The sequence below is a fragment of the Perca flavescens genome, chromosome 13, assembly GCF_004354835.1.
Source record: "Perca flavescens isolate YP-PL-M2 chromosome 13, PFLA_1.0, whole genome shotgun sequence".
Lineage (NCBI taxonomy): Eukaryota > Metazoa > Chordata > Actinopteri > Perciformes > Percidae > Perca > Perca flavescens.
The window spans coordinates 35,341,987-35,365,431 of NC_041343.1; the positions used below are offsets into that span (position 1 = coordinate 35,341,987).

General features: G+C 45.1%; 2 protein-coding genes across 2 annotated transcripts in view; both read right to left on the bottom strand.

Annotated features, from left to right (window-relative positions):
* Positions 1-596: 596 nt before the first annotated feature.
* Positions 597-3,479, bottom strand: ndufa2 (NADH:ubiquinone oxidoreductase subunit A2). Its single transcript, XM_028596053.1, has 3 exons — positions 3,314-3,479; positions 2,318-2,424; positions 597-826 (listed from the first exon to the last, which is right to left on the bottom strand). Exons 1-3 carry the CDS (start codon positions 3,418-3,420, stop codon positions 735-737), a joined length of 306 nt encoding a protein of 101 aa, XP_028451854.1. The 5' UTR covers positions 3,421-3,479; the 3' UTR covers positions 597-734.
* Positions 3,480-5,736: 2,257 nt separating this feature from the next.
* The window catches only part of adamts2a (ADAM metallopeptidase with thrombospondin type 1 motif, 2a), a 57,463-nt gene continuing 39,754 nt past the window's right edge, over positions 5,737-23,445 (bottom strand). Inside the window, exons 18-25 of the mRNA XM_028595068.1 lie at positions 23,086-23,249; positions 15,496-15,655; positions 13,765-13,897; positions 8,854-9,124; positions 8,583-8,712; positions 7,993-8,064; positions 7,714-7,861; positions 5,737-6,936 (exon numbers count right to left, since the gene is read on the bottom strand). Of these exons, the coding sequence (XP_028450869.1) occupies positions 5,961-6,936; positions 7,714-7,861; positions 7,993-8,064; positions 8,583-8,712; positions 8,854-9,124; positions 13,765-13,897; positions 15,496-15,655; positions 23,086-23,249 (2,054 nt within the window). The 3' untranslated portion in view covers positions 5,737-5,960. The remainder of the gene's footprint in view (positions 6,937-7,713; positions 7,862-7,992; positions 8,065-8,582; positions 8,713-8,853; positions 9,125-13,764; positions 13,898-15,495; positions 15,656-23,085; positions 23,250-23,445) is intronic.

Consider the following 23,445-nt stretch of genomic DNA (forward strand, 5'->3'; position numbering starts at 1 on the left):
ATAACATAACTATAAACCATCACCAAACCCACCAGACTCCATGTAAATAATCAGGACTTTTAGTGTGTATATAGCCAGCATATCTCCACCAGACTCCATGTAAATAATCAGGACTTTTAGCGTGTATAGAGCCAGCATATCTCCACCAGACTCCATGTAAATAATCAGGACTTTTAGCGTGTATAGAGCCAACATATCTCCACCAGACTCCATGTAAATAATCAGGACTTTTAGCGTGTATAGGGCCAGCATATCTCCACCAGACTCCATGTAAATAATCAGGACTTTTAGCGTGTATAGAGCCAGCATATCTCCACATGTAAATGGGTGAATTAAGGGTTTATTTCAACCAAACCAGAGTGGTGATTGTTGGAACAGTGGAAAGATGAACCAAGACGGCTTTCGGTAGTTTTATTTAGTTTCTGTCCACTTTGAATGAAGTGTGTTTTACGACGATAAAAGTCCTGATTATTTACATGGAGTCTGGTGGAGTTTGGTGATGGTGATCTGTTACATTACAGCTTGTTTGGTCCAGGTTGAATAACAAACAGTAGTTCCGTAATAATTGTATTAATATAAAGCAGCAGGAAACAGAGTGACGTAGTAATATTTAAGGTTTATTCATATCAACACATTTACAAAAACTGAATGAAGCCGGTTTGGACTGAACCACTTCCAGCAGAGCCAGGGGGGGTTAAGGTTTGGACTGAACCACTTCCAGCAGAGACGGGGGGTTAAGGTTTGGACTGAGCCAGAGTCTGCAGAGTACCGGCCACCTGATCAGCTGACATGTTCTCCACGGAGACGCTGCTCTCTTTCCCGAAATCTGAACACAAAGATCTTCATTAGTATTATCAGGATATCAGCGCACACGTTTACTGAGCATGACTCATGTAACATCAGACATCTTTTATTTTGTTATAAGTGCAAAACTGTTTTGGGCTCATTATGAAACGTGGTGGGTCGGTTGAACTTCTGTCCGTTATGGCGCTGACGCACCGAGCCGATAATCGGCCGTGGGACAGTCTGGCGAGATCGGTGACTCGAGTATTTTAGTAAAATAAGAGATCATATTTCCAACTATCGTCTGCAGAAGTCAGACCAATTTATTCTTTTGTATTACGTCTCGCGCACGAGCAGAACGTACGCTCAAGCTGGCGTCTCTTCGGTGAGTTCTGAGGCACTTTTAATTTATTTTATTTTTATTTGTAGTTTATTTAAATAGGGAAAGATACAAAAAAACATAGATTATTACATAACTAACAATCCGATGCCTGTATCACAGTGTTTGTAGCCGTGGCTAATTCACAACACCTGTCCCTAGGAGGGCTTTTAACTGTTCAAATAATAAAAGAAGTCACATTTTTACAGTCAATACAATAAAATGTCCAAAAAAAACAAACAGTTAACAGCAATGAAAATAAGTGTAGTAAATAAACACATGAACTCAGACTCACACAAATGCACACCTCACATACACACAGCTATACATGTCATACGGCATGATCACACTGCCGCTGCTGTATTAACCTGCTTTTTGGACCTCGGGGAGCCCGATCGGTCTGACTGGCTTTCCTGCCGACGGTTGACTGTCTGGTTGTCTGGTTGGTGTGTCTGGGCCTTCAGGCCGGTTACACACTGTGTGTAGCTGTAAAGAGCCGATCTATCTCATGTTGGACAGTCCCGTTGTTATCGTAGCCTATCCTACCTTTTATATATATATATATAGTAGCCTATCCTACCTTTTATATATATTTATTTATATATATATATATATATATATATATATATATATATATATATATATATATATATATATATATATATAGTAGCCTATCCTATCATTTATATAGAGCCTACTGATTTGATTAAAGCAAGACATCGGCAGTATTGACTGCAAAATATGTTACAGAATATTTCGTTGTGTATGACAGGTGCAACATTCAAAAATCTTTTCTCTGAAAAGTTGTATTACATTTATATCAACACTGATGTCAAAACCTAGACTTTCAAACATCAAGATGTCATTTATTAATGTGCATTCGTGTCTAAACGACATATAAACATATTTTCATATTCTATTTCGCCTGGAAACGCTTCCAGCACACTGACGTTGGCGTTGGTTCTATTTCTAGCAGCACGCGTCTCAGGCCGGCAGTGTGTGAGCTCTGACCTGTTACCATGGGAACCCAAATATAAACGGACACGCCACACAGCTGACACGCTCGCGCCACGCGTGCAGTGTGTAAAAGGCCTTAGCCTTGTTAGCTCGTCTGTTGACTTGAATGCAGCGAAGCTAACGGAGAGGGAGACTCACCGTATCGAGCCCAGACCCGGGCCTGGACTCCAGAACATTCTCTGATCAGGATCGGGAAGTCTGGGTTGGCCTTCTTCAGAGTCACATAGTGCTGCTCCACAAAGTCTCTGCAACACACACACACACACACACACACACACACACACACACACACACACACACAGAGGACAGATGAAATCACATGTCTGCTCAACGAAAACATGACTCCTGAAGTATTTGAAAACTATATTAATAAATATAAACCACCAAACTCCACCAGACTCATGTAAATAATCAGGACTTTTATCATCGTAAAACACACTTCATTCATTCAAAACTACCAAAAGCCATCTTGGTTCATCTTTCCACTGTTCCAACAATCATCACTCTGGTTTGGTTGAAATAAACCCTTAATTCCCCCATTTACATGTGGAGATATGCTGGCTCTATACACACTAAAAGTCCTGATTATTTACATGGAGTCTGGTGGAGATATGCTGGCTCTATACACGCTAAAAGTCCTGATTATTTACATGGAGTCTGGTGGAGATATGCTGGCTCTATATACGCTAAAAGTCCTGATTATTTACATGGAGTCTGGTGGAGATATGCTGGCTCTATACACGCTAAAAGTCCTGATTATTTACATGGAGTCTGGTGGAGATATGCTGGCTCTATACACGCTAAAAGTCCTGATTATTTACATGGAGTCTGGTGGAGATATGCTGGCTCTATACACGCTAAAAGTCCTGATTATTTACATGGAGTCTGGTGGGTTTGGTGAGGGTGATTTCGGGGCTGTTTCATGTTACTTAGACACAGAAAACATGGACCATAGAGTCCAGGTCACCCTTTAAACAGCTCTCATGGTCATTCTAATGTTAGCCGCTAGCCGCTAGCTGTTAGCTCTGTTGTGACCTGCCCAGTGCTAACGGCTAACAGCTAACAGGCAGCAGAACTCAGAACCTATAGTACCCGGATCTTCCCGCCTTTAACAGCCCGGTTCGGAGCTCTTACCTGGCCCCCTTGCTGGCTGCGGAGGTCTGGCAGAGGTGCACGCGGATCTCTCGGAGGTTTTTACCCAAAGTGGAGCCGATAGTCCTCACTGCTGCGACGGCCGCCATGTTTTACCTTCCTGCTGCTGGCTGACAAGGACGCGCGGAGGGTTTATTCCGCCCGGACTTCCGACTGCCAGGCGCTTCTGAAAGGGCAACTAGGTCCCTGGGTTTATCCTGACAGGCATCAGCCTCCTCTACCAGCTCGGGAACAAGTATTCAGATCCTTTACTGCGGTGTAGTCTACGTAATACACAGCTATACCCAGTATACTCACTAAGACAGCTCCAGGATTTCCATATACCCACTTATAAATGCCCAATGACAAAACACAACAACATACTTTCCGTTATACTTTTATAATATAAAACATATAGCGTAGGCTAAATAAAGATATCTCAGCTGTGAATTGGTGCATAACATAGTCTTTGATGCTCAAAATTTCCCTGGGACAAGGGGAATGAGAGGGGGATACGCCAGAGCAGGGGGAATGAGAGGAGGAAACACCAGAGCAGGGGGAATGAGAGGAGGAAACACCAGAGCAGGGGGAATGAGAGGGGGATACGCCAGAGCAGGGGGAATGAGAGGGGGGAAACACCAGAGCAGGGGGAATGAGAGGGGGGAAACACCAGAGCAGGGGGAATGAGAGGGGGATACGCCAGAGCAGGGGGAATGAGAGGGGAAACACCAGAGCAGGGGAATGAGAGGGGGATACGCCAGAGCAGGGGAATGAGAGGGGAAACACCAGAGCAGGGGGGAAATGAGGGGGGGAAACACCAGAGCAGGGGGAATGAGAGGGGGATACGCCAGAGCAGGGGGAATGAGAGGGGGGGAAACACCAGAGCAGGGGGAATGAGAGGGGGATACGCCAGAGCAGGGGGAATGAGAGGAGGAAACACCAGAGCAGGGGGAATGAGAGGGAGAAACACCAGAGCAGGGGGAATGAGAGGAGGAAACACCAGAGCAGGGGGAATGAGAGGAGGAAACACCAGAGCAGGGGGAATGAGAGGGGGAAACACCAGAGCAGGGGGAATGAGAGGAGGAAACACCAGAGCAGGGGGGAATGAGAGGAGGAAACACCAGAGCAGGGGGAATGAGAGGGGGAAACACCAGAGCAGGGGGGAATGAGAGGAGGAAACACCAGAGCAGGGGGAATGAGAGGAGGAAACACCAGAGCAGGGGGGGAATGAGAGGGGGAAACACCAGAGCAGGGGGATGAGAGGGGAAACACCAGAGCAGGGGGAATGAGAGGGGAGACACCAGAGCAGGGGGAATGAGTAGAGGAAACACCAGAGCAGGGGGGAATGAGAGGGGGAAACACCAGAGCAGGGGGAATGAGAGGGGGAAACACCAGAGCAGGGGGAATGAGTAGAGGAAACACCAGAGCAGGGGGAATGAGAGGAGGAAACACCAGAGCAGGGGGAATGAGAGGGGGAAACACCAGAGCAGGGGGAATGAGAGGGGGAAACACCAGAGCAGGGGGAATGAGTAGAGGAAACACCAGAGCAGGGGGAATGAGAGGAGGAAACGAAAGACAGCATACATTCAATTTAAGATGATCATTTTGCTTTATTATTTACTGTAATGATAAACCAGAGCTCCACTGTGGGATCAGATCAGATTATTATTTACTCGTCTCACATTAAGCTGACTTCACATTTCACATGTTGAGTCTTTTTATTCTGGTGAAGCAAAAACATTCTGGACCGTAAATATATCAGCACCACAGGCGTCAGAAACCACGGACTGGTCCCGAAACCCCCAGAGAACAGAGGCCTCGCTGACATGGTGTCTGAAGAGAAAGAGAAAGCATCAAATGCACCATTTTATTAACACTGTAGGGGACATGGACCTTTCTCTCAGCAGACATGTTCACTCGTCATAGTAGGAAAACCACAGCTGAGATTGATAACCTTAACGATGGCTCAGTTCCATCTAGTGTCCCAGTAAGATATTTCAGTGAGTCAGCATGAACAACACCAGGACCTCTCCTAAGTGGAATGTAGCCATCATTAATGGTTTAATACCAGGGTCTCTCCTAAGTGGAATGCAGCCATCATTAATGGTTTAATACCAGGGTCTCTCCTAAGTGGAATGCAGCCATCATTAATGGTTTAATACCAGGGTCTCTCCTAAGTGGAATGCAGCCATCATTAATGGTTTAATACCAGGATCTCTCCTAAGTGGAATGCAGCCATCATTAATGGTTTAATACCAGGGTCTCTCCTAAGTGGAATGCAGCCATCAGTAATGGTTTAATACCAGGATCTCTCCTAAGTGGAATGCAGCCATCATTAATGGTTTAATACCAGGACCTCTCCTAAGTGGAATGCAGCCATCATTAATGGTTTAATACCAGGACCTCTCCTAAGTGGAATGGAGCCATCAGTAATGGTCTGAATACACCTGTGCTGTTCCTACTATGACATGTCAACATGTCTACCGTGAAAAAGGTCTATTGGGGTGGTTTGTGTTGTCAGCTCTGCAGTCTGATCCTCGTTAAGTGCTCGTTAGCGTCGGCAGTCTGATCCTCGTTAAGAGCTTGTTAGCGTTAGCCTGCAGGAAGCGAGCAAGCTGCACATGCGTCCTAACGAGCGAGCTGTGTATGTTCATGTGCGTGCGGCGTGCGTCCTGCCCTCTCGGTGCCGCTTCTCGTTCAGAAGCTGCTGGATGCGTTTGTTTTGCGTTCGCTCGCGGAGCGGAGGGGTGCGCCGCGGCACAAAGTAGTTCTGCTGTCCCCGCCCGTCGCCGCCGTCCAATCCCACGATCCGATACGGGACCTCGTCCACGGAGTTGTTCTCCCGCTTAGACAGCGCCGGCTCCAGGCTCCGCCCCCCTGACAGGCCCCGCCCCTCTAGTGGCGTGTTCGGGGAAGACGTGGCGTTAAAGATTGCTGCCACAGCAGTTACCACTGGAACTGTAGCAGGGTGCATTGTGGGAGCTGGAGTTTTCTTCTTGAATAAATGTGGCGGAGCAGTTTTTCTCGTACGTTTTGTAGTTGTGGAAGTGGTCGTCGTGGGGAACTCTGGGATGGCAGATGTTACAGCGGTTACTACGGGAACTGTAGCAGGATGCATTGTGGGATCGGTAGTTTTCCCACGCGGCATTGTGGGAGTTTTCTTCTTGAATAAATGTGGCGGAGCAGTTTTTCTCGTACGTCTTGTAGTTGTAGAAGTGGTCGTTGTGGGGAACTCTGGGACGGCAGACGTCCTGGGACTCTGATCCTCAGCAGTTACCACGGGAACTGTAGCAGGATGCATTGTGGGAAGGGGAGTTTTCGAAGCAGTTTCTCTCAGATGACTTGTAGTACTAGTAGGACCGATATGAGGAGTGTCAGAGGGGACAGAAGGATCGTTGTAGGATGAAATGTCGCCATAATCCTCGTACTCCACGTACACAAAGTCGGTGCTGCAAAGGCTGGTCGGGGGCGGGGTCACGGTGACGCTGGGGGGCGGAGTCACGGTGACGCGGGGAGGCGGGGCTACAGTGATGCTGGGGGGCGAAGTCAAGGTGACGCTGGCGGGCGGGGTGCTGACGATGATGGCGGATGCTGAAGTCATCGTCTCCATGGTTACACTCCAGGAACTACGAGACACATCGGAGACATAGTTATCAAGCGCCGACGACGTTGAAAATCACAGTTTATTTACATGGAGTCTGGTGGAAATATGCTGGCTCTATACACGCTAAAAGTCCTGATTATTTACATGGAGTCTGGTGGAGATATACTGGCTCTATACACACTAAAAGTCCTGATTATTTACATGGAGTCTGGTGGAGATATACTGGCTCTATACACGCTAAAAGTCTTGATTATTTACATGGAGTCTGGTGGAGATATGCTGGCTCTATACACGCTAAAAGTCCTGATTATTTACATGGAGTCTGGTGGAGATATGCTGGCTCTATACACGCTAAAAGTCTTGATTATTTACATGGAGTCTGGTGGAGATATGCTGGCTCTATACACGCTAAAAGTCCTGATTATTTACATGGAGTCTGGTGGAGATATGCTGGCTCTATACACGCTAAAAGTCCTGATTATTTACATGGAGTCTGGTGGAGTTTGGTGATGGTGATTTTGGGGCTGTTTCATGTTAAACTAAAAGGATCTTACTCTTTAACTAAAAGGTCTATCTCTGTAGGGATCCATCCCATAATGTTGTCAGACAACAACAGAACTTTTAGTGGACTCTAACTGCTGCTGAACATTAGTCCTGTAGGGTTACATTACAGCTCGGTTCTGGTTTAATACTGGACCAGTTTCAGAGGTTGTTGTTCCATCAGACACTCAGACACAGAAACATGGAGACAGAGAGTCCAGGTAACAGAGTTTAATCCTGACTTTAAATACCGTCTGACCTGCTGTTGGTGCTGGGCGGGATGCTGCTGCTGACGTTGCCATGGCTGCAGGACTTGCAGCACATCTGACGGTATCCGGCGATGGAGCAGTACCGAGTCAACACCTCCATCCGGCAAAACACAGAGCGGTCACCGCGGCAACGCTGCCCTGGAGACACACGGGAGCATCAGAGCCAATCACGACAGAAAAAAGAAAAAAGTTGGAATATTTTCAGAGAAAGAGTAGAATTTGAACTTGAAGAAGAAGAAGGAGGAGGAGGAGGAGGAGGAGAGTTTTACTGGAGGAGATGTTGGGAGTAAAGTCAGAGTTAGAACGAGACAACCACTGGATGATGGAGGTCCTCTGGTCACCTGCAGGGGGAGACACACACACTGTTATACACTGCTACACACACACACACACACACACACACACACACACACACACACACACACACACACACACACACACACACACACACACACACTGTCATACACTGCTACACAAACACACACACAGTTATACACTGTTACACACACTCACACACACACACACACACACACACACACTGTTATACACTGCTACACAAACACACACACAGTTATACACTGTTACACACACACACACACACACACACACATTGTTATACACTGCTACATAAACACACACACAGTTATACACTGTTACACACACACACACACACACTGTTATATATACGCACACTGTTACACACTACACACACACACTACACACTTAAAACACTGATACAAACAGATACACACACTAAACATTACACACAGTTACACACAGAATCTACACACAAACTACACACTCTCTCAGCTACAGACAGACTACACTCTGTCTGGCCCTGTGATTGGTGGATTCGCACCGCTGCAGGGAGGGGGCTGGCAGGCGCGGGCTGTGATTGGTCGAGGGTCGCTGCAGTTTTGTGCTGAACCTTCGGGACTCAAACACGCAACCTGGCGCTCCTGGGTCCCGTTCCCACAGGAGACCGAACACTGGAACAGAGAGACACACTGATCACATGACCAAACACACACACTGATCACATGACCAAACACACACACTGATCACATGACCAAACACACACACTGGGCATGTAAAATAACTCTGGGACTCTCTGGTTTCTCTGTTGGTACCGGTGTCCAGGGTCCGGCCCGCCAGGCAGCGGGGCAGAGGAAACGGTTGCAGGTTCGTTTCCCTTCCGGTCGATCGCCTCCACACAGTTTGCTGTTCACTGAGCGTGTCTGCTGTCCCGTGCTGGACCGTCCCGTGCTGGACTGTCCCGTGCTGGACTGTCCCGTGCTGGACTGTCCCGTGCCAGACGCCTGCTGGCAGCTGACCCAGCGGCGCTGCCAGCCCGTCTGACCACAGGAGGCGCTGCAGTCCTCCCACGGCCCGCTCACCCAGCTGACGGAGAACAAACAACAACAACAACAAATAAACAGCCTTCTGTCCATTACGTCCTGTACAGCGTCCTTATATCATGCACTATATATACATATTCCCCTTTTTGAAATAATTTAAATACATGAACATGTTTTTTATGTATCGTTTTTGTGATTTGAGATTATTTTTGCAACAAAATGGATTCTGGAAAGAAGCTGTTGCAATCTCTGTTAGGAATTACGTAATGAAATGACATAGGTCTGCAGGTAATACATGTTACCTATACCTGCAGGTAATACATGTTACCTAGACCTACAGGTAATACATGTTACCTAGACCTGCAGGTAATGCATGTTACCTAGGTCTGCAGGTAATACATGTTACCTAGACCTGCAGGTAATGTATGTTACCTAGGCCTGCAGGTAATGCATGTTACCTAGGTCTGCAGGTAATACATGTTACCTAGACCTGCAGGTAATGTATGTTACCTAGACCTGCAGGTAATGTATGTTACCTAGGCCTGCAGGTAATGCATGTTACCTAGACCTGTAGGTAATACATGTTACCTAGGCCTGCAGGTAATGCATGTTACCTAGGTCTGCAGGTAATACATGTTACCTAGACCTGTAGGTAATACATGTTACCTAGACCTGCAGCTAATGTATGTTACCTAGGCCTGTAGGTAATACATGTTACCTAGACCTGCAGCTAATGTATGTTACCTATGCCTGTAGGTAATGCATGTTACCTAGACCTGCAGGTAATGCATGTTACCTAGACCTGCAGGTAATACATGTTACCTAGACCTGCAGGTAATGCATGTTACCTAGACCTGTAGGTAATACATGTTACCTAGACCTGCAGCTAATGTATGTTACCTAGACCTGCAGGTAATGCATGTTACCTAGACCTGCAGGTAATGCATGTTACCTAGACCTGCAGGTAATGTATGTTACCTAGACCTGCAGGTAATGTATGTTACCTAGACCTGCAGGTAATACATGTTACCTAGACCTGCAGGTAATGCATGTTACCTAGACCTGTAGGTAATACATGTTACCTAGACCTGCAGCTAATGTATGTTACCTAGGCCTGCAGGTAATGCATGTTACCTAGACCTGCAGGTAATGCATGTTACCTAGACCTGCAGGTAATGCATGTTACCTAGACCTGTAGGTAATACATGTTACCTATACCTGCAGCTAATGTATGTTACCTAGGCCTGTAAGTAATACATGTTACCTAGACCTGCAGCTAATGTATGTTACCTAGGCCTGTAGGTAATACATGTTACCTAGACCTGCAGGTAATGTATATTACCTAGGCCTGCAGGTAATGCATGTTACCTAGGCCTGCAGGTAATGCATGTTACCTAGGCCTTACCTAGGCCTGCAGGTAATGCATGTTACCTAGGCCTTACCTAAGCCTGCAGGTAATGCATGTTACCTAGGCCTGCAGGTAATGTATGTTACCTAGGCCTGCAGGTAATACATGTTACCTAGGCCTGCAGGTAATGCATGTTACCTAGGCCTTACCTAGGCCTGCAGGTAATGCATGTTACCTAGACCTGTAGGTAATGCATGTTACCTAGGCCTGCAGGTAATGTACAGTGGGGGAAATAAGTATTTGACCCCTTGCTGATTTTGCAGGTTTGCCCACTTACAAAGAATGCAAAAATCTACAATGGCAGGGATGTTGGCCCACTCCTCCCTGCAGACAGTCTCCAAATCATTCAGGTTCCGAGGTTGTCGCCTGGCAACTCGAATTTTAATCTCCCTCCAAAGATTTTCAATCGGATTCAGGTCTGGAGACTGGCTAGGCCACTCCAGAACCTTGATGTGCTTCTTCTTCAGCCACTCTTTTGTTGCTTTGGCGGTGTGCTTAGGGTCGTTGTCGTGCTGAAACACCCATCCTCGACCCATCTTCAGCTCTCTCACTGAGGGAAGGAGATGTCGGTCCAAAATTCCACGATACATGGCCCCGTCCATCCTCCCCTCAATACGATGGAGTTGTCCCGTCCCCTTGGCTGAAAAGCACCCCCAAAGCATGATGTTGCCACCACCATGCTTGACGGTGGGGATGGTGTTCTTTGGGTTGTACTCGGTGTTCTTTGTCCTCCAAACACGACGAGTTGAGTTGAGGCCAAAAAGTTCTATTTTGGTCTCATCTGACCACATCACCTTCTTCCAGGCCTCTTCTGAGTCGTCCAGGTGGTGAATGGCGAACTTCATGCGGGCCTGTACATGTTTCTTCTTGAGCAGGGGGACCTTGCTTGAGCTGCAGGAATTCAATCCATGACGGCATAGTGTGTTACCAACCGTTTCTTTTGTAACTGTGGTCCCAGCTGCCTTCAGTTGATTCATCAGTTCCCCCCTTGTGGTTTTGGGATGATTCCTCACCGTTCGCATGATCAGGGACACCCCACGAGGCAAGATCTTGTGTGGAGGCCCAGACCGAGGGAGGTTGGCGGTGGTGTGGTGCTTCTTCCATTTCCTGATAACTGCACCGACAGTTGATCTTTTCTCTCCAAGTTGCTTTCCGATTCTCTTGTAGCCCATCCCAGCCTTGTGCAGATCAACAATCTTGTCCCTGATGTCCGTAGAAAGCTCTTTGGTCTTGCCCATGGTGGTGATGTTGGATGCTGGTTGTTTGGGTGTTGACAGGTGTCTTTTATACAGGTAACGAGGTGAGGCAGGTGTATTTGATGTAGATAATTGGTTCGGATTGGGGCTGTGTCTTAAAGAAAGACTAACTGGCTTGTAGGAGCCAGAATACTTGCTGTTTGTCCAGGGGGTCAAATACTTTTTTTTCCTCATCAGATGGTTATCAATTTTAATAAATTCATATGATGTGATTTTCTGGAATTTTCTTTGGGATTCTGTCTTTCACTGTTAGAATGTACATATGATTACAATTGTAGATTTTTGCATTCTTTGTAAGTGGGCAAACCTGCAAAATCAGCAAGGGGTCAAATACTTATTTCCCCCACTGTATGTTACCTAGACCTGTAGGTAATGCATGTTACCTAGGCCTGCAGGTAATGTATGTTACCTAGGCCTGCAGGTAATGCATGTTACCTAGGCCTGTAGGTAATGCATGTTACCTGTACGCCTGCAGATAATGCATGTTACCTGTACGCCTGCAGGTAATGCTTGTTACCTAGGCCTGCAGGTAATGCGTGTTACCTAGGACTGCAGGTAATGCATGTTACCTGTACGCCTGCAGGTAATGCATGTTACCTGTATGCCTGCAGGTAATACATGTTACCTAGGCCTTACCTAGGCCTGCAGGTAAGGCATGTTACCTAGGCCTTACCTAGGCCTGCAGGTAATGCATGTTACATAGGCCTTACCTAGGCCTGCAGGTAATGCATGTTACATAGGCCTTACCTAGGCCTGCAGGTAATGCATGTTACCTAGGCCTTACCTAGGCCTGCAGGTAATGCATGTTACCTAGGCCTGCAGGTAATGTATGTTACCTAGGCCTGCAGGTAATGCATGTTACCTAGGCCTGCAGGTAATGCATGTTACCTAGGCCTGCAGGTAATGCATGTTACCTGTACGCCTGCAGGTAATGCGTGTTACCTAGGCCTGCAGGTAATGCGTGTTACCTGTACGCCTGCAGGTAATGAGTGTTACCTAGGCCTGCAGGTAATGCATGTTACCTGTACGCCTGCAGGTAATGAGTGTTACCTAGGCCTGCAGGTAATGCGTGTTACCTGTACGCCTGCAGGTAATGAGTGTTACCTAGGCCTGCAGGTAATGCATGTTACCTGTACGCCTGCAGTTAATGCATGTTACCTGTAGACCTGCAGGTAATGCATGAAAAGTGTAGCCTAAATTCACGAGGCAACCTCAGTGATTTGACTGCGATTAACCAAACATGATACAGGGGGCAACAGAGTCTGCTAACTTTAGACAACATAGGGAACCAAATGGGAGCGGGACGGGACTCAGGAGTCTCTCTAAGGATTCAAATTTCTTTTTATTGGGGGTGGGGGTGCAGTCACATGATCGGGATATGACCGGCGACAATTGATTCCCGTGTCACCCTCTAATACCCGGGCACATTCTCCGGAGTCTGCAGTAACACCGTGGGGAGATGCAGTGTTTTACCGTAGCTGTGTGTTACCGTGGCAAGCTGCAGTGTGTTACCGTAGTTGTGTGTTACCGTGGCGAGCTGCAGTGTGTTACCGTAGTTGTGTGTTACCGTGGCAAGCTGCAGTGTGTTACCGTAGTTGTGTGTTACCGTGGCGAGCTGCAGTGTGTTACCGTAGCTGTGTGTTACCGTGGCGAGCTGCAGTGTGTTACCGTAGCTGTGTGTTACCGTGGCAAGCTGCAGTGTGTTACCGTAGTTGTGTGTTACCGTGGCGAGCTGCAGTGTGTTACCGTAGTTGTGTGTTACCGTGGCAAGCTGCAGTGTGTTACCGTAGTTGTGTGTTACCGTGGCGAGCTGCAGTGTGTTACCGTAGCTGTGTGTTACCGTGGCGAGCTGCAGTGTGTTACCGTAGCTGTGTGTTACCGTGGCAAGCTGCAGTGTGTTACCGTAGCTGTCTGTTACTGTGGCTAGCTGCAGTTTGTTAACATAGCTGTCTGTTACCGTGGCGAGCTGCAGTGTGTTAACATAGCTGTGTGTTACCGTGGCGAGCTGCAGTGTGTTACCGTGGCGAGCTGCAGGCGTCCGTGTTGCAGCTGCGGCTGATGGCTCTGGGCTTGTTGATGTTGGAGCAGAACGTCCTTGGGACCATCTTCCCGTCGGCCTTCCTCCTGCAGCCGAACCTTGTGTACTGTTTCCCTGGCAACCAGACAACACAATTAAGGCCCAGGTGGCTTTTTAACAAGGCGTACGCCCGGTTACCTCCTTGCCTGTGTGTACCTGGAGGATGAAACGCATGTCCACTAGGGGGCAGATCAGGGCCTATCAGCCACGGATCAACGTAAACACACCAAACAAACATGGAGACACTCTAGGAAGTTTTGATTTTAATTAGGTTAAGATCACAGCAGGAAAAGCATCCGCATAGATGGTGTGTTAGGTCTTCAGACCAAACACATCGGGACAATGTTTCTATCATTATCACTCCCTATCTCCCGGACTCCTCCCGGTTTGTTATTTCTCCTGGAAACTCCCGTAATTTGCAGCACGGCCCACACTCCTTTATAAATAATCAGACCAATATGTTTGTCTAATGTTGACCAGTTGCCAGATCTTGTATGAAACACATCCTATTCCCACAATCCACCATATACAATTTTCAACCTGTTAGTCACCTCAACCTGGCAACCTTTAACCTTCAACCTGGCAACCTATAACCCTCTACCTGGCAACCTATAACCCTTTACCTGGCAACCTATAAGCCTCAACCTGGCAACCTATAACTCTCAACCTGGCAACTTATAACCCAGAAAGTTCCGACCCGAAAGCGAGCCGATAAAGATGGCAGGTGAAGGCGGTGTTCCTGCAAAGAAATGGAAATAAAGCTGTAAATTTCAACATGTTGGGCGCAACAATCTACATGGATCTTACCGAGTCATATCGACAACCTCCACGCTGTTCGTAGGGTGTGTCGCATTGATTTTAATGTAGCGCGCGGCGGGAAAAATGACATTACCCAGCATTTTGAGAACCGAATGTTGGCAGGTATGATCATTATGCCGATGAGAGAAACACCATCAATGCTTTCAACATCCACCAGGACGTTTGATGACTTGTGGCGTTTGGCAAACAGCTGCTGCCCTGCCTGTCACATGATCTGCTGCCCCCACACTCATGTGCTGAGTTGCCTCTTACGGACTCATGGTGTTAACTTCTCAAGACGTGCACAACCTACGCTCCAAAGGAACGCAGGATACGCCTGGCAGCCATCTTACGGATGAGAACACGTTAACGACCAAACAACCATGCTAACTACGCGGTGTGGGAGATTGTTTAATGTATTGTGTTTGATGAAGTGTAAGGTTTGTTGGATATGTATTAACAGTCAACTGAGAGACAAAAGTCTGAGAAGTGGTCATGGTGTAACATCAGGGGGGCAGTTACACTGGTCTGAATGATTGTCTATGGGATTATCGTTGTACTGTATGTTCCTGTGTATGTATTGCCTTTTTTTAACCTGATTGGCACCAAAACAAATTCCAGTCAACTGTGTTGACATGGCAATAAAGTATTGAACTTGACCTTGAAGTAAATCAACATTGTCCTGAGGTTAGCGTTTGAGATTATTTAAGGTAAAGTTTGTGAATGTCTGCAGAGGAGTGTGTTCAGAAGCTTCCCCTCCACGCAGCGAGACATAAAGACTTGATTCATCACACCAGCGACTCTGTGAGAATTTGAAGAATTTATTTCACGGTAAATCTCTGGCGTACTGTTACCGTGGTTACCTAGCAGCGTACCTCCTCCGCAGGGCTTGGAGCAGACCGACCACTTCTTTAGCGCCCACTCGTAGAAGACGGCGTCCTCCTGCAGCAGGTTGGACTCCAGAGACGACCGCAGACCATCCTGGATCACGTACTTATAGGACACCGTCACCTTGGAGTCGCCATGGGAACGGACCTGCCGCACACAAACACCGGTCAGCCAGATTCACCTGATTAACCTGTCCCGTCCACCTGCTACTCTGGGTTTTTCTGGGTTGAAAATTTCAACATTTTGTTGTTCTTTTTCTACACTTTTCTTGACGTTTTTGTCGATTTTGTTGCAATTTGTTGTCACTTTTTTCAATTTTTTTTATTGTTTTTGTCATTTTTTTCCCAATTGTTTTGTCACTTTTTCAATTTATTTCTCACTTTTTCCAAATTTTTTGAATTATGTTATTGTCACTTTTTTCAATTTTTTTATTCTGTTTTTATCATTTGCCACCCCCCACCCAATTGTTTTGTCATTTTTGTTTAACATGTTTTGGTCACCTTTGTCGATGTTTTTGATGGGTTTTTTTTTGTCACTCTTTCTGATTTTCTTGTAGCTTATTCCAACATTTCAGTTTTTTTCAACGTTCTTTTGTCTAGTTCTGATGTAGAAAGTTTTTGTCAAATTTGACCCGAGGACAACAGGAGGGTTAAGACTCTCACGAAACTGTATACCGTAATAATATTTGTGTGTATGCTGATTTGAGCAGCATTCACTGCTAATTATACTTTTTAAAATATTTACCTTTTTCAATTTGGACTTTATATTAAAGTCAATGGAGCAATGTTCAAATCCTCTTCAGGCTTCCTTCTATTTGAAATGCTACTCCTCCCACTGACCTTTACCTACAGAAGTCATTCAAACTTTAAACTGTTCACCAAACCTTCAGCTATCAGAGTTGTATTCAGCTTCGTGATATCTTTTACAGTTTATGTGTTATCACAGTTTAAGTTCAGTGTTTCCTTCAGGCTTTGTCTGTGCTTATAACCCTGTCGACCATGCGACTTTTTGTTTTGAGCATCTTTTTCAACCCTTTTGTTTGTTTAACTCCAGGGTTTTTGTCACTTGTCTTTCTCACCGATGTCTTTGTCGATTTTTAAGTTTTTGTGTTTTTTCTTGCCACGTTTCTTGCATCTTTTTCCGACATTTTTGAGAATTTTTCAACGTTCTTTTAGGATTTTCTTTCTCCAAATGCTATTAAATTGAATGAAACACCCAAATTCCATTAAAGTAGTGATCTGATTATTTATTTTACTTGTGAAGAGCGTTGGATGAAACATCGGTTACTTTTTTATTTTTTGGTAAAGAAACCAAAATTTCTGATACAGAAACTTTTTGAAAATGGCCCAATGACAACAAGAGGGATCTCTCCCATGTGTCACTTTGACAACCAGCTTATGAGCCACACCAGCTGTTTTCTCAACCATGACACAGCACTATCTGTCTGACAGTCTGTCTCTCTTTTCTGTCTGCATTCAACACCTTAAAATTTCCAACATCTTTCATTCATGAAGAGTTTTATACAACCTGTAAATTCTATTTGTACTTTTGAAAATACTGTATTTATTTATTCAAAGAATATCCAACTTTTCCAGCTCCAATTTTTAGCAATCAAAAGCATTTTCTGTGTGTGTGTGTGTTTCTGTGTGTGTGTCTGTGTGTGTCTGTATGTGTGTATGTGTGTGTATGTGTGTGTGTATCTGTGTGTCTGTGTGTTACTGACCATGTTTGTCTCTTCTTCTGTTACTGACCATGTTTGTCTCTTCCTGTGTTACTGACCATGTTTGTCTCTTCATGTGTTACTGACCATGTTTGTCTCTTCTTCTGTTACTGACCATGTTTGTCTCTTCATGTGTTACTGACCATGTTTGTCTCTTCTTCTGTTACTGACCAGGTTTGTCTCTTCATGTGTTACTGATCCTGTTTGTCTCTTCATGTGTTACTGACCATGTTTGTCTCTTCATGTGTTACTGACCATGTTTGTCTCTTCTTCTGTTACTGACCATGTTTGTCTCTTCCTGTGTTACTGACCATGTTTGTCTCTTCATGTGTTACTGACCATGTTTGTCTCTTCTTCTGTTACTGACCATGTTTGTCTCTTCCTGTGTTACTGACCATGTTTGTCTCTTCCTGTGTTACTGACCATGTTGGTCTCTTCCTGTGTTACTGACCATGTTTGTCTCTTCCTGTGTTACTGACCATGTTTGTCTCTTCCTGTGTTACTGACCATGTTTGTCTCTTCCTGTGTTACTGACCATGTTAGTCTCTTCCTGTGTTACTGACCATGTTTGTCTCTTCTTCTGTTACTGACCATGTTTGTCTCTTCATGTGTTACTGACCATGTTTGTCTCTTCTTCTGTTACTGACTATGTTTGTCTCTTCCTGTGTTACTGACCATGTTTGTCTCTTCCTGTTTTACTGACCATGTTTGTACTTTTGAAAATACTGTATTTATTTATTCAAAGAATATCCAACTTTTCCAGCTCCAATTTTTAGCAATCAAAAGCATTTTCTGTGTGTGTGTGTGTTTCTGTGTGTGTGTCTGTGTGTGTCTGTATGTGTGTATGTGTGTGTATGTGTGTGTGTATCTGTGTGTCTGTGTGTTACTGACCATGTTTGTCTCTTCCTGTGTTACTGACCATGTTTGTCTCTTCATGTGTTACTGACCATGTTTGTCTCTTCCTGTGTTACTGACCATGTTTGTCTATTCCTGTATTACTGACCATGTTTGTCTCTTCATGTGTTGTTGAACCATGTTTGTCTCTTCCTGTGTTACTGACCATGTTTGTCTCTTCATGTGTTACTGACCATGTTTGTCTCTTCTTCTGTTACTGACCATGTTTGTCTCTTCTTCTGTTACTGACCATGTTTGTCTCTTCCTGTGTTACTGACCATGTTTGTCTCTTCCTGTGTTACTGACCATGTTTGTCTCTTCCTGTGTTACTAAACATGTTTGTCTCTTCCTGTGTTACTGACCATGTTTGTCTCTTCTTCTGTTACTGACCATGTTTGTCTCTTCCTGTGTTACTGACCATGTTTGTCTCTTCATGTGTTACTGACCATGTTTGTCTCTTCTTCTGTTACTGACCATGTTTGTCTCTTCCTGTGTTACTGACTATGTTTGTCTCTTCCTGTGTTACTGACCATGTTTGTCTCTTCCTGTGTTACTGACCATGTTTGTCTCTTCCTGTGTTACTGACCATGTTTGTCTCTTCCTGTGTTACTGACCATGTTTGTCTCTTCTTCTGTTACTGACCATGTTTGTCTCTTCCTGTGTTACTGACCATGTTTGTCTCTTCCTGTGTTACTGACCATGTTAGTCTCTTCCTGTGTTACTGACCATGTTTGTCTCTTCTTCTGTTACTGACCATGTTTGTCTCTTCATGTGTTACTGACCATGTTTGTCTCTTCATGTGTTACTGACCATGTTTGTCTCTTCTTCTGTTACTGACTATGTTTGTCTCTTCCTGTGTTACTGACGATGTTTGTCTCTTCCTGTGTTACTGACCATGTTTGTCTCTTCCTGTGTTACTGACCATGTTTGTCTCTTCCTGTGTTACTGACCATGTTTGTCCCTTCCTGTGTTACTGACCATGTTGGTGTCTTCCTGTGTTACTGACCATGTTTGTCCCTTCCTGTGTTACTGACCATGTTGGTGTCTTCCTGTGTTACTGATCATGTTTGTCTCTTCCTGTGTTACTGACCATGTTTGTCTCGTTTGTCTCTTCCTGTGTTACTGACCATGTTTGTCTCTTCATGTGTTACTGACCATGTTTGTCTCTTCTTCTGTTACTGACCATGTTTGTCTCTTCCTGTGTTACTGACCATGTTTGTCTCTTCCTGTGTTACTGACCATGTTTGTCTCTTCCTGTGTTACTGACCATGTTGGTCTCTTCCTGTGTTACTGACCATGTTTGTCTCTTCCTGTGTTACTGACCATGTTTGTCTCTTCCTGTGTTACTGACCATGTTTGTCTCTTCCTGTGTTACTGACTATGTTTGTCTCTTCCTGTGTTACTGACTATGTTTGTCTCTTCCTGTGTTACTGACCATGTTTGTCTCTTCCTGTGTTACTGACCATGTTTGTCTCTTCCTGTGTTACTGACCATGTTTGTCTCTTCTTCTGTTACTGACCATGTTTGTCTCTTCATGTGTTACTGACCATGTTTGTCTCTTCTTCTGTTACTGACTATGTTTGTCTCTTCCTGTGTTACTGACCATGTTAGTCTCTTCCTGTGTTACTGACCATGTTTGTCTCTTCTTCTGTTACTGACTATGTTTGTCTCTTCCTGTGTTACTGACCATGTTTGTCTCTTCCTGTGTTACTGACCATGTTTGTCTCTTCCTGTGTTACTGACCATGTTTGTCTCTTCCTGTGTTACTGACCATGTTTGTCCCTTCCTGTGTTACTGACCATGTTGGTGTCTTCCTGTGTTACTGACCATGTTTGTCCCTTCCTGTGTTACTGACCATGTTGGTGTCTTCCTGTGTTACTGACCATGTTTGTCCCTTCCTGTGTTACTGACCATGTTTGTCTCTTCCTGTGTTACTGACCATGTTTGTCTCATTTGTCTCTTCCTGTGTTACTGACCATGTTTGTCTCTTCATGTGTTACTGACCATGTTTGTCTCTTCTTCTGTTACTGACCATGTTTGTCTCTTCCTGTGTTACTGACCATGTTTGTCTCTTAATGTGTTACTGACCATGTTTGTCTCTTCTTCTGTTACTGACCATGTTTGTCTCTTCCTGTGTTACTGACTATGTTTGTCTCTTCCTGTGTTACTGACCATGTTTGTCTCTTCCTGTGTTACTGACCATGTTTGTCTCTTCCTGTGTTACTGACCATGTTTGTCTCTTCTTCTGTTACTGACCATGTTTGTCTCTTCATGTGTTACTGACCATGTTTGTCTCTTCCTGTGTTACTGACCATGTTTGTCTCTTCCTGTGTTACTGACCATGTTTGTCTCTTCCTGTGTTACTGACCATGTTTGTCTCTTCCTGTGTTACTGACTATGTTTGTCTCTTCCTGTGTTACTGACCATGTTTGTCTCTTCCTGTGTTACTGACCATGTTTGTCTCTTCCTGTGTTACTGACCATGTTTGTCTCTTCTTCTGTTATTGACCATGTTTGTCTCTTCTTGTGTTACTGACCATGTTTGTCTCTTCTTCTGTTACTGACCATGTTTGTCTCTTCCTGTGTTACTGACCATGTTTGTCTCTTCCTGTGTTACTGACCATGTTTGTCTCTTCCTGTGTTACTGACCATGTTTGTCTCTTCATGTGTTACTGACCATGTTTGTCTCTTCTTCTGTTACTGACCATGTTTGTCTCTTCCTGTGTTACTGACTATGTTTGTCTCTTCCTGTGTTACTGACCATGTTTGTCTCTTCCTGTGTTACTGACCATGTTTGTCTCTTCCTGTGTTACTGATCATGTTTGTCTCTTCCTGTGTTACTGACCATGTTTGTCTCTTCTTCTGTTACTGACCATGTTTGTCTCTTCCTGTGTTACTGACCATGTTTGTCTCTTCCTGTGTTACTGACCATGTTTGTCTCTTCCTGTGTTACTGACCATGTTTGTCTCTTCTTCTGTTATTGACCATGTTTGTCTCTTCTTGTGTTACTGACCATGTTTGTCTCTTCCTGTGTTACTGACCATGTTTGTCTCTTCCTGTGTTACTGACCATGTTTGTCTCTTCTTCTGTTATTGACCATGTTTGTCTCTTCTTGTGTTACTGACCATGTTTGTCTCTTCTTCTGTTACTGACCATGTTTGTCTCTTCCTGTGTTACTGACCATGTTTGTCTCTTCCTGTGTTACTGACCATGTTTGTCTCTTCCTGTGTTACTGACCATGTTTGTCTCTTCATGTGTTACTGACCATGTTTGTCTCTTCTTCTGTTACTGACCATGTTTGTCTCTTCCTGTGTTACTGACTATGTTTGTCTCTTCCTGTGTTACTGACCATGTTTGTCTCTTCCTGTGTTACTGACCATGTTTGTCTCTTCCTGTGTTACTGATCATGTTTGTCTCTTCCTGTGTTACTGACCATGTTTGTCTCTTCTTCTGTTACTGACCATGTTTGTCTCTTCCTGTGTTACTGACCATGTTTGTCTCTTCCTGTGTTACTGACCATGTTTGTCTCTTCCTGTGTTACTGACCATGTTTGTCTCTTCCTGTGTTACTGACCATGTTTGTCCCTTCCTGTGTTACTGACCATGTTTGTCTCTTCCTGTGTTACTGACCATGTTTGTCTCTTCCTGTGTTACTGACCATGTTTGTCTCTTCCTGTGTTACTGATCATGTTTGTCTCTTCCTGTGTTACTGACCATGTTTGTCTCTTCTTCTGTTACTGACCATGTTTGTCTCTTCCTGTGTTACTGACCATGTTTGTCTCTTCCTGTGTTACTGACCATGTTTGTCTCTTCCTGTGTTACTGACCATGTTTGTCTCTTCCTGTGTTACTGACCATGTTTGTCCCTTCCTGTGTTACTGACCATGTTTGTCTCTTCCTGTGTTACTGACCATGTTTGTCTCTTCCTGTGTTACTGACCATGTTTGTCTCTTCCTGTGTTACTGACCATGTTTGTCCCTTCCTGTGTTACTGACCATGTTTGTCCCTTCCTGTGTTACTGACCATGTTTGTCCCTTCCTGTGTTACTGACCATGTTGGTGTCTTCCTGTGTTACTGACCATGTTTGTCCCTTCCTGTGTTACTGACCATGTTGGTGTCTTCCTGTGTTACTGACCATGTTTGTCCCTTCCTGTGTTACTGACCATGTTGGTGTCTTCCTGTGTTACTGATCATGTTTGTCTCTTCCTGTGTTACTGACCATGTTTGTCTCTTCCTGTGTTACTGACCATGTTTGTCTCGTTTGTCTCTTCCTGTGTTATTGACCATGTTTGTCTCTTCTTGTGTTACTGACCATGTTTGTCTCTTCTTCTGTTACTGACCATGTTTGTCTCTTCCTGTGTTACTGACTATGTTTGTCTCTTCTTCTGTTACTGACCATGTTTGTCTCTTCCTGTGTTACTGACCATGTTTGTCTCTTCTTCTGTTACTGACCATGTTTGTCTCTTCCTGTGTTACTGACCATGTTTGTCTCTTCCTGTGTTACTGACCATGTTTGGTCTCTTCCTGTGTTACTGACCATGTTGGTCTCTTCCTGTGTTACTGATCATGTTTGTCTCTTCCTGTGTTACTGACCATGTTGGTCTCGTTTGTCTCTTCCTGTGTTACTGACCATGTTGGTCTCTTCCTGTGTTACTGACCATGTTGGTCTCTTCCTGTGTTACTGACCATGTTTGTCTCTTCATGTGTTACTGACCATGTTTGTCTCTTCTTCTGTTACTGACCATGTTGGTCTCTTCCTGTGTTACTGACCATGTTTGTCTCTTCCTGTGTTACTGACCATGTTGGTCTCCTCCTGTGTTACCGACCATGTTTGTGTCTTCCTGTGTTACTGACCATGTTTGTCTCTTCCTGTGTTACTGACCATGTTGGTCTCTTCCTGTGTTACTGACCATGTTGGTCTCTTCCTGTGTTACTGACGATGTTGGTCTCCTCCTGTGTTACTGACCATGAGCAAGACTCCGTACTGCAGCGGCCCGGTGGTCTGGATAGACTCCGCCTCCTCGCTGTTGCTGTACTCCCACGCCACGCCTTTCTCGATCACCGCACGGGATTCTGGGAGCTCGTGTTCATCGTTGAGGAAGACGTGACCCGTCTCCAGGTTGGTCATCGCTGCAGCACCAAAAACAGAGACAGTAAGTTCTCCACCTCACTGGAGCAGCACAAGTAACCAGGATGGGTCTGTGTGTGTGTGTGTGTGTGTGTGTGTGTGGGTGTGTGTGTGTGTGTGTGTGTTTTATGTGTGTGTGTGTGTGTCTGTGTGTGTGTCTGTGTGTATTTGTCTGTGTGTCTGTGTGTGTGTCTCTTT

Coding starts and splice junctions, on each gene's coding strand:
- ndufa2 (XM_028596053.1), bottom strand. CDS start 3,420: ATGGCGGCCGTCGCAGCAGTGAGGACTATCGGCTCCACTTTGGGTAAA. Junction 2,425..3,313: donor GCAGCCAGCAAGGGGGCCAG/GTAAGAGCTCCG, acceptor TGTGTGTTGCAG/AGACTTTGTGGAGCAGCACT. Junction 827..2,317: donor CCGGGTCTGGGCTCGATACG/GTGAGTCTCCCT, acceptor CTTTGTGTTCAG/ATTTCGGGAAAGAGAGCAGC.